The sequence below is a fragment of the Phocoena sinus genome, chromosome 9 (genome assembly GCF_008692025.1).
Source record: "Phocoena sinus isolate mPhoSin1 chromosome 9, mPhoSin1.pri, whole genome shotgun sequence".
In the NCBI taxonomy this organism is placed as follows: Eukaryota; Metazoa; Chordata; class Mammalia; order Artiodactyla; family Phocoenidae; genus Phocoena; species Phocoena sinus.
This window is the reverse complement of record NC_045771.1, coordinates 19,096,700-19,110,486: the sequence shown is the minus strand read 5'-3', so window position 1 is coordinate 19,110,486 and position 13,787 is coordinate 19,096,700. Positions and strand designations below refer to the sequence as shown.

The following is a 13,787-nucleotide window of genomic DNA, read 5'->3' as shown; positions in this document are numbered from 1 at the left end:
AACCTCAGAAGAGCCAAGGGCGTATGCCAGAGAAACCCTCTGCAAGCTCCATGCCAGCCTGTCTTCTGGTTTGTCGCTTGAAACTGTGCTATATGAACCAACTGTGCTATATGAACCAAACCGAAGCAACCCACTCTCTTGGTTCACCTACCACTGATACATTCATTTTTATTAAATAGTGAAGAGATACAAAAGAACATTTATAAAATATGTACAGTATCTGGTTCATAGCAAATGAGAGCTTTTATTATGTGCTCCTGTAGCTTATTACCCGTAACTATTTTGATATTTATCCCAGTGTATTGCAATTAAAATTTTCTTTATTATGTGTTACTTGATCAGTTGTTGGTTTACATGTCTTTCTCTCTCAAATACCGTTTTTCAACTGTGGACTCGCATCAGAGTTATTTGGGGAGATCTTAAAACACACAACCTGGATTTCCCACACTAGGCCCACAGGGCCCTGGGCCTGGGCAAGAGTAGTTCAAAAATGTCCCCAAAGTGATTCACGTATGTGTTACTGATCTCAATTCTGGGGCTCTAGAAGGAAGTTACTATGTCTTTTTCCACATAATTGTCCCAACATTTAGCATGATATCTGCATTCAGGCCTTTCCCTCATGTTTATTGATCAAGTGAATAGCTTTACTTTTGTAGTGCCCGTCAACTGCCTTCCTGCCAAATACAGTTGCTACCCACCCAACCAGGCGTCCCACGAATTCCCTAGCAACAGCCAGTCTTAATTTCCCCGCACCTAACTCAGTCTACCGTGATCAGCGAGGAGCCAGTTGCCGTCAGTTTGAAGCAAAGCAAACTGGACTAGAATGGAAATACACTCTCTGGAAAGTACATGGTCACTGCTCAGGGGACTTTATAGTCATCAATTCATCTCGTCAGTCACAACACTTCTGAAGGTTAGATTCTCCCAACCTTACAAATGAGAAAACAGAGGTTCAGAAAGGTTCATACCATTTATGTATGAACACAGAGTATGCAGGTCACAGAGTATGCAGATGGCTGTACGTGCGTGAGGAGCTAAGTCTGGCTCTGAAGCCCAAAGAAGAGGCAGTGGAATTAAAGAGGAAATGGGAAACTCAAGCAAAGTTTCAGATAGTTCAGAGAGACATTATAATTGGAGCACAGACTCCAGAACAGTCACTGTAGGCTCAGTTCAGGCTGTACCCTCATCAGCCACTAAAGTTACTTAATCTCTGTAACTTGGTATATCATCTGTCAAATGGGAATAATAACAGTGCCTACCACACAGGGTTGTTACCAGGATTGAAAGAGTTAGTATATGTAAAGTGCTTAGAAGAATGCCTAGTTCGTGGTAAATACTAAATAAGTCTCAGCCAATGTTATTTATTGTTGCTGTAAGTGGTGTTCTTGTTATTGTTTACCTTTAAATTAATTCATTGATAATATTGTTGATATTTCCTAAGAGGATGGCAAAAAAGTATTTTTATGCCATCTGTTACATCCCTGATGTTTTGTGCTTCAGTAATACCAGTCATTCATTCATTCAGTCTGTTACTTTATTCAGTAATTATTTATTAGGCATTTCCCGAGTCCATCGTTACTCTAGAGCTAAGAGTCTAGAAGTGAATAAACTAAGCAACGTCCTGCCTTATTGGATTTTTACACTCATTAATAGAAAATAATCAAGTATCAAACAAAATAAATGTCTCAGAAATTTTACATTCTTGGTCTATGATTATTTTCTTCTTGGTTTTTTAAATATCAAACAATTATGACCCTTCATATGAGAGCTTCTCTATTTAAAGGTTGTATTAAATTATCCCCAAAGGTTACCTGCTGTAAGCTCTGAAATTCCAAGTTCTTTTCCCTGGGTCCTCTTGAATTGTTTCTGTTTCCCATCAACCATCTCCAGAGTTATCAGATGTTTCTTAAGTTGTGATTCCAAGGTAGAAATACATAGCATAAAGCTCTCTGTATGATGAGTGTGATGTGAAAGACAACCTGATGTTTCTTTGCTCTTCCTATTTATTCTGCTCCATCTTAAGAGATTTTTTAGTTTTGTGTTTGTGTTTGTGTTTGTTTTGTTTTAATCAGCAGCATAGTACCAGCTTTGATTTCTGCATCCGTCATTGTCATGATCACGGTGTTGCTGGACGGTGCACTGCGGTTTGCCCAGCTACAGATCCAGTCGTTCACAGTTGAAAATTGACTACAGTAGCTTAATTTGGACCAGCCTTGTCCGGGGTTTATTTATCTAGCTTGGCTCCTAGTTTTTGAAGTGTCTGAAAGATTCAGTGTGGGAAAGTAAACATCATGCCCGGGCTGCCACCAAACAGTTGAATCCAATTAGCCCCACCTGTCCCTGGTTGTTTACCTAATGAAAGACTCAGCACCCCAGCTGTATCCAGGGACCAGGCACACTTGGATTTCCCAACTGTTCCAGAGAGGAAGCAGTGCACATCAGAGCCAGTAGACACCAGCAGATGTTTTCTGAATGAAATTCACTCAGCTGTGTCTAGAGGATGGACTCTTCCCATAGCAGCCTTATCACCTGTTCCAAGAGGTATACCTATTTTCCTCTTCCTCCTGGGAACAGGTACAAATAGTTTCACAGATGGCTCTGTCTGTGGCCCGTTGAGCTGTGAATTAATTAGTAGATTATGGTCCTGGTAGTGATGATTGACCCTACTCCTCTTGTGGAATAATTATTGTAGATTTAGTTCTCCTTTTTTGAGGCTATTTAGATATATCCTGGAATTTTGTAACCCACGTAATCCCACTTATCTCAAAATTATAAACTAATAAATGCAATTAGTTAGGATGGGAACTTTGCCATTTGAATGAAAAATTCCCTTTAGGGTAATCGTATGTTGCTAATCAGTGCTAATATTTCAAATCAGAATATTTGGAATTGCTTTTGGGATTGATGTTCATTACAATATGAATTAATAATTTATTGTTGAGGGCAATATATAGGTAGGCAGCGTGCTAGTTAATTTGGATTACTGTTTTTTAATAAGACAGGATCTATGAATATTAGTGAAGGCAGTAATATAATACCATATTATTGAATTAAACCAGTCTTAAAAAAATACATAAGTAAATGATGTGAGTACCTTTAACATAGTATCCCACTAAGCTAATTTTTTCATTCCAGCGAGTGCTAAAATGAAAAATTCTAGATCCTGAAAACGTACAGTACCATCTCACATGTACAGACCCAAACTGTCTCCTGAACCCTGGGGCAGATGGGGGCCAGGATGCATGGGCTCAAAGAAAACTGAGTTGGGTTTGGACTTCTAACTCTGTAGGGCAGAATTTGACTTGTAGTGTGGGTATAAGAGGAATTGAACCGGTCAGCCACAGTTCTTTATAGTTATGGACACTGAAATTTAACTCTTATATAATTTTTACATGTCACAAAATATTCTTCTTCTTTAGATTAAGAAAAAAACATTAAAAAATGTCAACCGTATTCATAGCTTACAACACATACAAAGTAAGCTAATGGGGCAGATTTGACAGACAGACCATAGTTTGTCCAACCCATTGTGTTGGACAGAGTCCTAATTATGAGGTTATAAACAGTAAGTATAAAAGGAAGGCTTTTATTCATTTGCTTTCCAAAGGGGAAGATTACTGTAGGCTGACATAGTCAACAGAGTCCTCCCAGAGAAAGTGAGGTGTTGAGGAGACTGTCCAGTAATAGGCCACCTATGAATAAGTGAAGGGGAAGGTTTGACAATAATCACTCCTTGGTTCATTTGTCTTGAGTCAGGACTTTTTTATGTTGGACTTTTTTTTTTCCAGAAGGAGACACACCTGTATTCATTATTCTGACTCGTACTGAATTCAGACAGGTATAGAGAGACCATGGCAAAGTGATCTGTAATTTGGTCAAAATGCCAGATGGCTTGATGGCTCACCTAAGTCGTTCAGTGCAGAGAAATAGTAAAGGAAAACCACTAAAATGGTTTTAGCTTAATCAGTTACCCAGTCTCCTAAAACTGAAGAGGGCTTATTTTTATGTCCAGTTCAGTTCTTATACACTTTCCAAATACCAGGTATTGTGCTAGGCGCTAGCCAAAAACTAATGAGAAATCAACTCTGTCCTCGGAGAACTCATCATCTAGTAGGGGATGCCAACTTGTAAAGAAGTGTGGTAGGACCACTGAGAGCAGAGGTGTGTGTAAGGCAGTGGTTCTCACCTTTGAGTGTACATTGGAATCACCTGGGAAACTTTAAAAAATTCTGATGCCTGGGTCCCATCCCCAGAGATTCTGATTTACTAGGTCTTAGAAGTGGCCTGGGCGTCCAGTACTTTTTTGTTTTCTTTAAAGCTCCCCAGGTGCAGTCAAGATTGAAAACCTCAGGTAAAAGGTGATATGGTACAAAAGAAAGGACTCAGCTGTCCCAAGGGAAGAGCCGAGGTAATGTTTGATCAGTAGAGGCAAACAAGGAAGATGGAAAAAAGGCTCTCTGGGCAGAGATAATACATACAAGCAGGAAACAGTATATCCCCTTCAAAAACCATTAGAATCCTCACTGCGGGTAGGGTGTTGACTGGGAGTAGTGAACAGAGACAAAAGAGGAAAGCAGTAGCAGGAGATGAAGTTGAAAAGGTAGATGTTCATGCCTTGCTAGGTTTGGACTTGGTCTTAGAATTAGGAATCAGTGAAGAATTCTAAGAAGGAAAAAACATGACTGCATTTGTACAATTTTAGAAAAATGGTTCTTCTGACTAATTTGGTGAGTTGGACTGATGGTCTTGAAGCTCCAGGCAAGACACCCAGTTATAAGGTTACTGCCAAGTCCAAGTGAAAAATGATGAGGGTCTAAATATAGGCTAAGGGCAGCGAACCTGGACAGGAAACAACAGATTTATAAGTTACTAAGCAGATGGAATTGGGAGGTTATGGTATCTATGGGTAATGAGGATGACTCCGAGTTCCTGACTTAAATAACAGGATGGATGGTTGGACTGTTGACCAAAATAGGGAATACTAGATGTTCAGTGGGAGATGGAAAGGTGGATAATAAATGAGCTCCTCTGACTCTAATTTAAATAGCTGGTAGGACTTGCAAGTTCAGTTCTCCTGTTAACCTTTGTATATGCAGATCCGAGATTTAGAAGAGAGGGCAGCCCTGAAGATATTAATTTGGGAGTCTTTGGAATACAGGTGGGTCACGTCTGGCAAGAAGATGAGATTGCCCAAGTGAGACATGCAGAATGCTGTGGAATACCAACATGTAAAGTATGGACAGAGGAAAAGAACCCTCAGTTCGGCTAAGCAAGAGCTTAGGAGAAGATGATGATGTGGTTACCAAAGGAGTAATATTCCAAAGTATCAGATGCTTCTGAGTAATCAGAGTATAAAGTAAAAGAAGTGCCCTCGGATTGGTACAGCAGTGTCAGGGAACCGGTGGTTCTAGAACCCTAAATGCAATTGATTTAATACTGAATTTTGACTTCAGTTAGAAGCGTGGAGTGGATAGATTTAGGAAACCCTTTTCCTACTCCTAATACATAGAAAGTCCAGATAAAAATATGTATCTTTAAGAATATATTTTAAATATGTAACCAGATTCAAAAGAAAGAAAATTTTCCACATGCCTCAAATGAAGGAGGAACCAAAAGCCATAGCAACAAGCAAATGTTGAAGTTGAGAGGCCCACAAAGGTATCTGGACCACATATAGAGGTTGTCTTTGTCTGTCTGGGCTGCTATAACTAAATACCAAAGATTGGGTGGCTAATAAACAACAGAATTTTATTTCTCACAGTTCTGGAGGCTGGAGTCCAAGATCATAGTGCTGGAAGAGTCAGGTCGCAGACTGCTCGTTGCATTATCACCTGGCGGAAGGGGCTAGGGAACTCTGTGGGATCTCTTTTATAAGTCATTAATCCCATTCATGAGGGCTCCACCCTCATGACCTAATCACTTCCTAGAGGCCCTACCTCCAAATACTGTCAAATTGATGGTAGGATTCTAACATGTGAATTCTGGGGGGACACAAACATTCAGACCATAGCAGAGGTGAAGACCCAATAGGGGCCTAGCATATTAACACCTGCGTGGCCTGAAATTTTATCAGTGCGGAAGTTGTGCATGGGGTTTTTCCACCTATAAATGGAACCAGGAAAACTCTGTGCTTGAGAATGAGCCACTCTACTTGGAGTAGAAAAGTGGCCCCTAAAAGAAATCAGAATCCTACATATGTGACATGTGCAAGTGAGGACCTCAATTTGTACCACCCATGTAGGGAGAGAAAATTTTAAGCCAAGACAAGGAAGGAAAAAAGAATCTTAAAATCTTATTTGGAACTGGTGAAACCTTTAGGATCCAGGAGAGGCAAATGCAACCCACCTAAGAGTGACATCTCCAAAATGCAGGGCAAATGTGGGATTCCTACAGAGGACATGTCCCACTGAGGTAGAGCTTGCAGACCAGCAGAGCAGACCACATGAGAAAACTCACCATCATGAGAAAAGAAGGAAAATGCAGCTGATAGGACATTTGGCATCCAAAGAATTACCAAAAAATACAGGGACACATAAAAAGAACTTTACAATTACTGTTTTTAAAATATTCAAAGAGATAAAAGAAGGAACAGAATTCATAATACAAGCACAGGAGAGTTTGGAGGGGGAAGCTAGTGCATTTGTCTAGAAGTAAAACATATGATCATTGAAAAATTTGCAAGAAGGAATAGATGGGTTAAATCATAGAGTAGATCCTGGAGGGAGACTTCACGAGTTGAAAAAGTGAACAACAGGTGAGAAAGTAACGTCAGTGAGTGGAGGCTGCACTCATTTGATGATGGTGTGTGGGAAGGAGAGAGAGGAGCTTTACTAGAGACAAATGCTAGATCAAGAAAGAGATTCAGGGGCTTCCCTGGTGGCGCAGTGGTTGAGAGCCCGCCTGCCGATGCAGGGGACAGGGGTTCGTGCCCCGGTCCGGGAAGATCCCACATGCCGCGGAGCGGCTAGGCGCGTGAGCCATGGCCGCTGAGCCTGCGCGTCCGGAGCCTGTGCTCCGCAACGGGAGAGGCCACAACAGTGAGAGGCCCGCGTACCGCAAAAAAAAAAAAAAAAAAAAAAAAAAAAGAGATTCAGTCATTCATTCATTTAAAAAGTTAACACGGGATTGAGGAATATATTGAGACCCTAAATATGCAGAAAAAAAGGCGGGGGGGATCGTTGCGGGGTGGGGAAAGGATCCCCCAGAGCCTAGGTAGAGGGATTACTGGGAGTGGAGAATGAAACAGATTTGAAAGTATTTCTGTGGGGGATCGGAGGTGGGATGTTTGAAAGTATATAATTAGGTCTCCTCCTTTCTTTGGCGGATGGGAAGAATGCGGGGGGATAAGCAATGAGATAAAGAAAGGACAAAGGTTTAAAAAATAGCCATAGACATTTAGGTTGCTTCTATAACCTGGCTATTGTAAATAATGCTGCAGTGAACAGTGCAAGTGTCTTTTTAAAAAAAATAAATTTATTTATTTACTTATTTTTGGCTGCGTTGGGTCTTTGTTGCTGCGCACAGGCTTTTCTTTCTAGTTGCGGCGAGCGGGGCTACTCTTCATTGCCGTGCGCGGGCTTCTCATTGCGGCGGCCTCTCTTGTTGCGGAGCACAGGCTCTAGGCGCGCGGGCTTCAGTAGTTGCGGCACTCAGGCTCTAGAGTGCATGGGCTTCAGTAGTTGTGGCATACGGGCTTAGTTGCTCCGCGGCATGTGGGACCTTCCCGGAGCAGGGCTCGAACCTGTGTGCCCTGCGTTGGCAGGCAGATTCTTAACCACTGCGCCACCAGGGAAGTCCTACAAGTGTCTTTTTGAATTATGGTTTTCTCTGGGTATATGCCCAGTAGTGGGATTGCTAGGTCGTATGGTAGTTCTATTTTTAGTTTTTAAGGAACCTCCGTACTGTTCTCCATAGTGGCTGTATCACTTTACATTCCCACCAACAGTGAAGAGGTTTCCCTTTTCTAGACAGCAAGGCGGAAAAGCTGGTGGGGTGTGTGTGTGATGAATTGGGAGATTGGGATTGACATATATACACTAATATGTATAAAATGATAATAACCTGCTGTATAAAAAATAAATAAAATTCAAAAAATATGTATATATTTTTTAAAAATAGCCATAGGGCAAACGAGAGAGGAGGTCGATCAGAGGCAGGTAAAAAGAATGCCAAAGAATGTTGAGGATTCTTCTGCTGTGGAATAGCATAAATTTGAGATGGTGCCATTCTGTAAGACTGAATCCGGCACCCCACATATAAGAGTGTAAAAATTATATTGTGGGATTAATCCATAAATATTGAGAAAAGATGCAAGAAAATAACAAAGAAAAAACAGAAATGGAAGATATCAGTCAGGGTAATTTGAGAGATCCCAGGGAAGAAGGTTCTGTAGTCTAATTTTTGTATTGCTGACCATAGTTACTATTAGAAAACTTTTGCTTGTAGTGAGTTAGAAGAATTCAACTACGGTTCTCTTATTTGTTCTAGCTTATTTTCAGATTACCAGGGCAATATTGCTCCCTACATCATGAAATCTTGTTCCCTCAAGTCAGGTTGTCATGAGTCAAGGTTTTTAGGCATCAACAACTTCTGTCTACAAACATTAATTGTCTGTTGGGTAAAGGAGATTTTACCGTACATCCAAGCATATACACCGTGTATATATTGTATATTTAGAAGCACATGATGTTCTTCAGTATAACCCTTATACCAACATAAATTCCTGCCTGTGATGGAGGGGAAAACCTCCTATAGTCTTGGTCAACTTCAGAGGACTAGCCAGCTAATTAGCAATCCCATCATAGATAAATGTCATTCCGTCACCTAGAATTGCTGAGGGGGATTTTTAGACCATTGAAATTAGTTATAGTGACAGAAGTGTTGAACAGAAAGGGAAGCTTCTTAGTTAAGTTGAAATTGAACGTTTACAGTGAATTTACAAGTACATTTTGGAAAGAGCCAGTGTTAATAGCTCACCCATGGGCCCTATTAAAGGAGTTGAAGCCTGTCACTCTAGATCATTTGTCAAAGCCCACTGGAGAGAGCAATAATCAAAGACTTTTCTGCCTTACATCAGGGGCAGAAGATTTCTCTGTGATGGTAGATTTACTTTGAATAGAGGGGTATCCATGGTTCAAAAAACACCTTCAAGTAGAGCTAATTGGTAGTTTAAACCAAGAGGTCAGAGACCAACTTTTTGTAACACTTCCATCACCTTTCAGGTATCATTTATGTTTTTGTGCAATTATTTAATTGCACTCTTTTGTATGGTTAACCCACTTTTTATTTGTTCAACATCTTTCTCGAAAGAATCCCTACCTACCCCCACCCCCCAAACCTCCCATACACTTTCATTTATTCTAAGGGATTAACTATGATAAGGGGAACTAATTAATATTATTAGTTTCATAATTACTCAACGATGAAGAAACTAAAAATGGAATCTAGGAATGATGTTTCCCACAAAAGTGACCTATTCACGGATGTCATGCTTCCAACTAGATAATGGATTATGTTAATAGGAGAGGTGGACATGGTATCTTTTTTTCTGCAGCAAAGGTGGATGGAAAATGCTAACTGGAAGCCAGGCAGTGTCCTGAAGTGTGTCTTTTCTGTTGGTCGTGTTTAGGGGCATTGTCCAGTCAGAAGAAAAACTTGTCATCAGTGCATCTTGGGCAAAAGATGATGATATCAGCAGGCTCTTGAAATCTCTACCAAACTGGATTAACATGGCTCAACCCAAACAGCTGAGGCCAAAGAGAGAAGAGGAAGAAGATTTCATAAGGTAAAATGGTCTATTTTCTAAGTTGTACTAAACATGGGAAGAAAAATACCCATTTAGCTAATTCTTTCCTACATGAAATTTTGACCATTTCTAAATATCAAACAGCAATGAACTGAACTTAGTAAAGTCCATTTCTATTGTACACCTCATTTCCTGTGCAAGTATGGCTTGTGCTCAAAACTTTAGAAGGAAGGGATGGATGTGAATCAAATTTGGAGCGTTGCTAAATCAAGTTAAAATATTTTTTACTTTGTAGGTCATTCTCCCTTCTTAGGGAAGCTCATAGTTTATTCATTAATTCATTTATTTATTCAACAAAGCTGTATGGCCCTTGTTTTGTGCCATACCTTGGAAACATGACAATTACCTGCCCATAAGTGTGTTACAATTGTTCTTAGCATGTTCTTTAGTTCACAGAACTGTTAGTTGAACTTTCCGGAAATATATATGTGCTTCCCACGTTTGTTCATGTATAGTGTATCCAATTGTTTTCTACTTATTTTGACAAAAGTAAGGTCTCGCTTTCAACTTTATCACTCAACTTTTACCTTTGCACAATTTAAATTTCTTACTTAGCCATGAAAATGTAGCCTAATTTGATGAAGCTACTCATTTTCACATGGCTCGCTTGCCACAGTGAAATATTTTCACCTCTGTCATTTTAGAGCTGTGTAAAGTAGGGGAAAAAGTGGAGGTAGTATTTTGTCACATTAGAAGTAAGTTTATTCTTACTGTCTTTTGCTATCCACGTGAATGAATAAATAGTTAAAAAAAAAAAAAAAAAAGAAATAAAGTAAAAGCACTTTAAGGAAGCAAAGACCAGAAAAAGAATAAAAGAAGTAGTGACCAATATTTGACTCTTAAGTCATCATAGAACTGTGAGCTCATCTCTCTCAGAATGTGAGTTGCAACTATAGATAAATACGTCTTTACCGTTCACAAAGTTAACCGTATCCGTACACTATGGTGCCATATTTTTACCGACATTTTGTTATGAAAAATTGCTATAGTGCCATTTAAAACTTTCTCAAAATCGTGAGACTCAAAAGTTCACCTGTAATTTAACCTAAAGTCTTCCTGTTTATGGTTTCTTCCTCATCATTCACATTATCTCAGAAAAACTTGTCAGCTAGTTATATTGTTATAAGAAAACTATATTATATGTGCATAATTTATTTTTTAGTTAATAGACTTTATTTGCATGAGGTAGCAGTTTTAGGTTTACAGAAAATATTGAGTGAAAAACACAGAGTTCCCATATATCCCATCACTCACCCTCACCCCCCCCAATTTCCTCTATTTTTAATATCTTACAGTAATGTGGTATGTTAGTTAAAATTGGCAAGCTAATATGGATACATTATTATTAACTAAGTCTGTAGTTTACATTAGGGTTCACTCTTTGTGTTGTACGTTCTGTGAGTTTTGAGAAATGTATAATGAGTGTACCCATTCATTAGTTACAGTGAAGGTAACCATTTCAGTATCGCGCAGAATAATAGTTTCACTGCCCTAAGAATCCTCTGTGCTCCTCCTAATCACCCCAGCCTTCCTCTCCTCCAACCCCTGGCAACCTTTTTTTTTTTTTTTTTTAACTGTCTCTGTAATTTTGCCTTTTCCTAAATGTCATATAGTTGGCATCATACAATACATAGCCTTTTCGGATTCGCTTCTTTTGCCTTGCCGTACGCACTTAAGGTTCCTCCATGTCTTTTGGTGGCTTGGTAGCTCTTTTTTAATCTCTGAATAATATTCCATTGTATGGACATATACCATAATTTGTTTATTCGTTCACCTACTGTAGGATTTGTTGGTTGCGTCCAAGTTTTGGCAATTATAAATCTGCTATAAACATTCGTGTTCAGGGTTTTTTGTGGATGTAAGTTTTCAGCTCACTTGGGTAATACCAAGGAATGTGATTGCTAGATCACATTGATGTATGTCAAGAGTATGTTTAGTTTTTGTAGAAATTGCCAAAGCGGTCGTACCATTTTGCATTCCCACCAACAATGAATGAGAGTTCCTGCAGCTCCACATCCTCGATAGCATGTGGTGGTGTCAGTGTTTTGGATTTGGTACATTCTAATAGGTGTATAGTGATCTCATTGTTTTAATTTGTATTTCCCTAATGACATATGATGTTAAGCATCTTTTCATATGCTTATTTAATAACTATATATATACTTTTGGTGAGATATCTGTTCAGATCTTTTACCATTTTTAAATTGGGTGATGTGTTTTCTTATTGTTGAACTTTAAAAGTCCTTTGTATATTTTGGATACCAGTCCTTTAATTGATAGGTGTTTTACAAAAATTTTCTCCCAGTGTATGCCTTGTCTTTTGATTCTCTTCACAGAGTCTTTCGTAGAGCAGAAGTTTTTAATTTTAATGGAGGCAATCTTAATGATTTTTAAAACAATGGATTGTGCTTTTCTGCCGTCTGGTTTTAACTGAGTGTCTTGTATAGTTCCACTTTTTCTCCTCTCTTAGTATATATATTATATTTCTTTTTTTCTTAACTTCTTTTTTTAGTGGTTGCCCTAGAATTTGCAACATATGTTTATAACTAATGCAAGTACCTTATAACAAAGTAGTCCCAATTATTTCCTCCCATCCCTTATAACATTGCTGCCATTCACTGCATTTATCCATAAGCTATAATCACTGTACATAATGTTGCTGTTATTATTTTGAACAAACTGTTACCTGTTAGATCAATTAAGAGTAAGAGAAATAAAGGATTTTATTTACCTTCAATTATTCTTTCTTTAATTCTCTTCCTTTTTTAATGTAGGTCCAAGTCTCCCTAAAGAACTTCTTTAACATTTCTCCTAAGGCACGTCTATTGAAGACAAATTCCTTCAATTTTTGTTGGAGAAAGTGTTCATTTTTCCCTTAGTTTTGAAGAGTAATTTCGTAGGGTTCAAAATTCTAGGTTGATGATTGTTCTAACACTTTAATTATCTCACTTTGCTATTCTTGCTTCCATGGTTTTTGAAGAAAAGTCCAATGTAATTTTTATTCTTGTTTTTCTGTAGGTAAGCTAATTTTTTCCTATGGCTTCTTGCAGAGTTCCTTTGTTTTTGATTTTGTGCCATTTGAGTATTGTATGCCTGGGTATAGGGGTGTGTGTGTGTATCTGTGTGTGTCTGTGTGTGTGTGTTTCATGCTTGGTGATCACTGAGCTCCCTGGATCTGTGATTTGGTGTCTGTCATTAGTGTTGGGAAATTCTCAGTCATTATTGCTTCAAATATTTCTGTTTCTTTTTCTCTTTCTTCTCCTTCTGGTATGCCCATTATACATACATTATAACTTTTTGAGTTTGTTCCTCAGTTCTTGGATATTCTGTTCTCTTTTCATTCTTTTTTCTCTTTGGATTTCGATTTTGGAAATTTTTATTGATGTTTCTTCAAGCTTACTCATCCTTTCCTTGGTTATGCCCAGTCTATTAAATAAGTCCGTCAAAGACATTCTTCATTTCCGTTATGGCATGTTTGATTTCTAGCATTTCCTTTTGATTCTTTCTTAGAGTTTCCATCTCTCTGCTTATGTTACCTATAGTTTACATGTGCACATGTCAAAGGCACAGCTTGGCAAATTTTCATACTTTTCATTGTGTAACAGTATCCAGATCAAGAAACAGAATAATAGCAGTAAGAAACAGAACAAAGCGATAGTGAGCCTTCTTGTGCTTCCTTATGGTCACCGTTTTCCTCTCTGAAAATTACCCGTATCTGACCTTTTTATATGGAATCATGCACTTATATATTCTTTTATGACTGGCTTTATTTGTTCCACATTATATTGACAAGATTCATCTATATTCTTGTGTATAGGTCCTTATTACTCTGTACTCTATATTGTGTTCCATTATATGGGTACACCCTAGATTTTTTTTAATATTGTATTATTTGAATGTTTATGTGTGTATATATGCATTCATTTATTTTTCTCCTGTTGGGTACCTGGATACTTTCTAATTTAAAACTGTTTCAAATAGT

General features: G+C 38.6%; 1 protein-coding gene across 2 annotated transcripts in view; it reads left to right on the top strand.

The window, feature by feature from the left end:
• The window catches only part of EXOC4 (exocyst complex component 4), an 856,192-nt gene that overhangs the window by 699,238 nt on the left and 143,167 nt on the right, over nt 1-13,787 (top strand). For both annotated transcript variants that reach the window (XR_004351419.1, XM_032642974.1), the window contains exon 13: nt 9,629-9,784. Coding sequence is in view for 1 of the 2 variants with exons in the window: in XM_032642974.1 (XP_032498865.1) it covers nt 9,629-9,784 (156 nt within the window). In the remaining variant the exon portion in view is untranslated. The remainder of the gene's footprint in view (nt 1-9,628; nt 9,785-13,787) is intronic.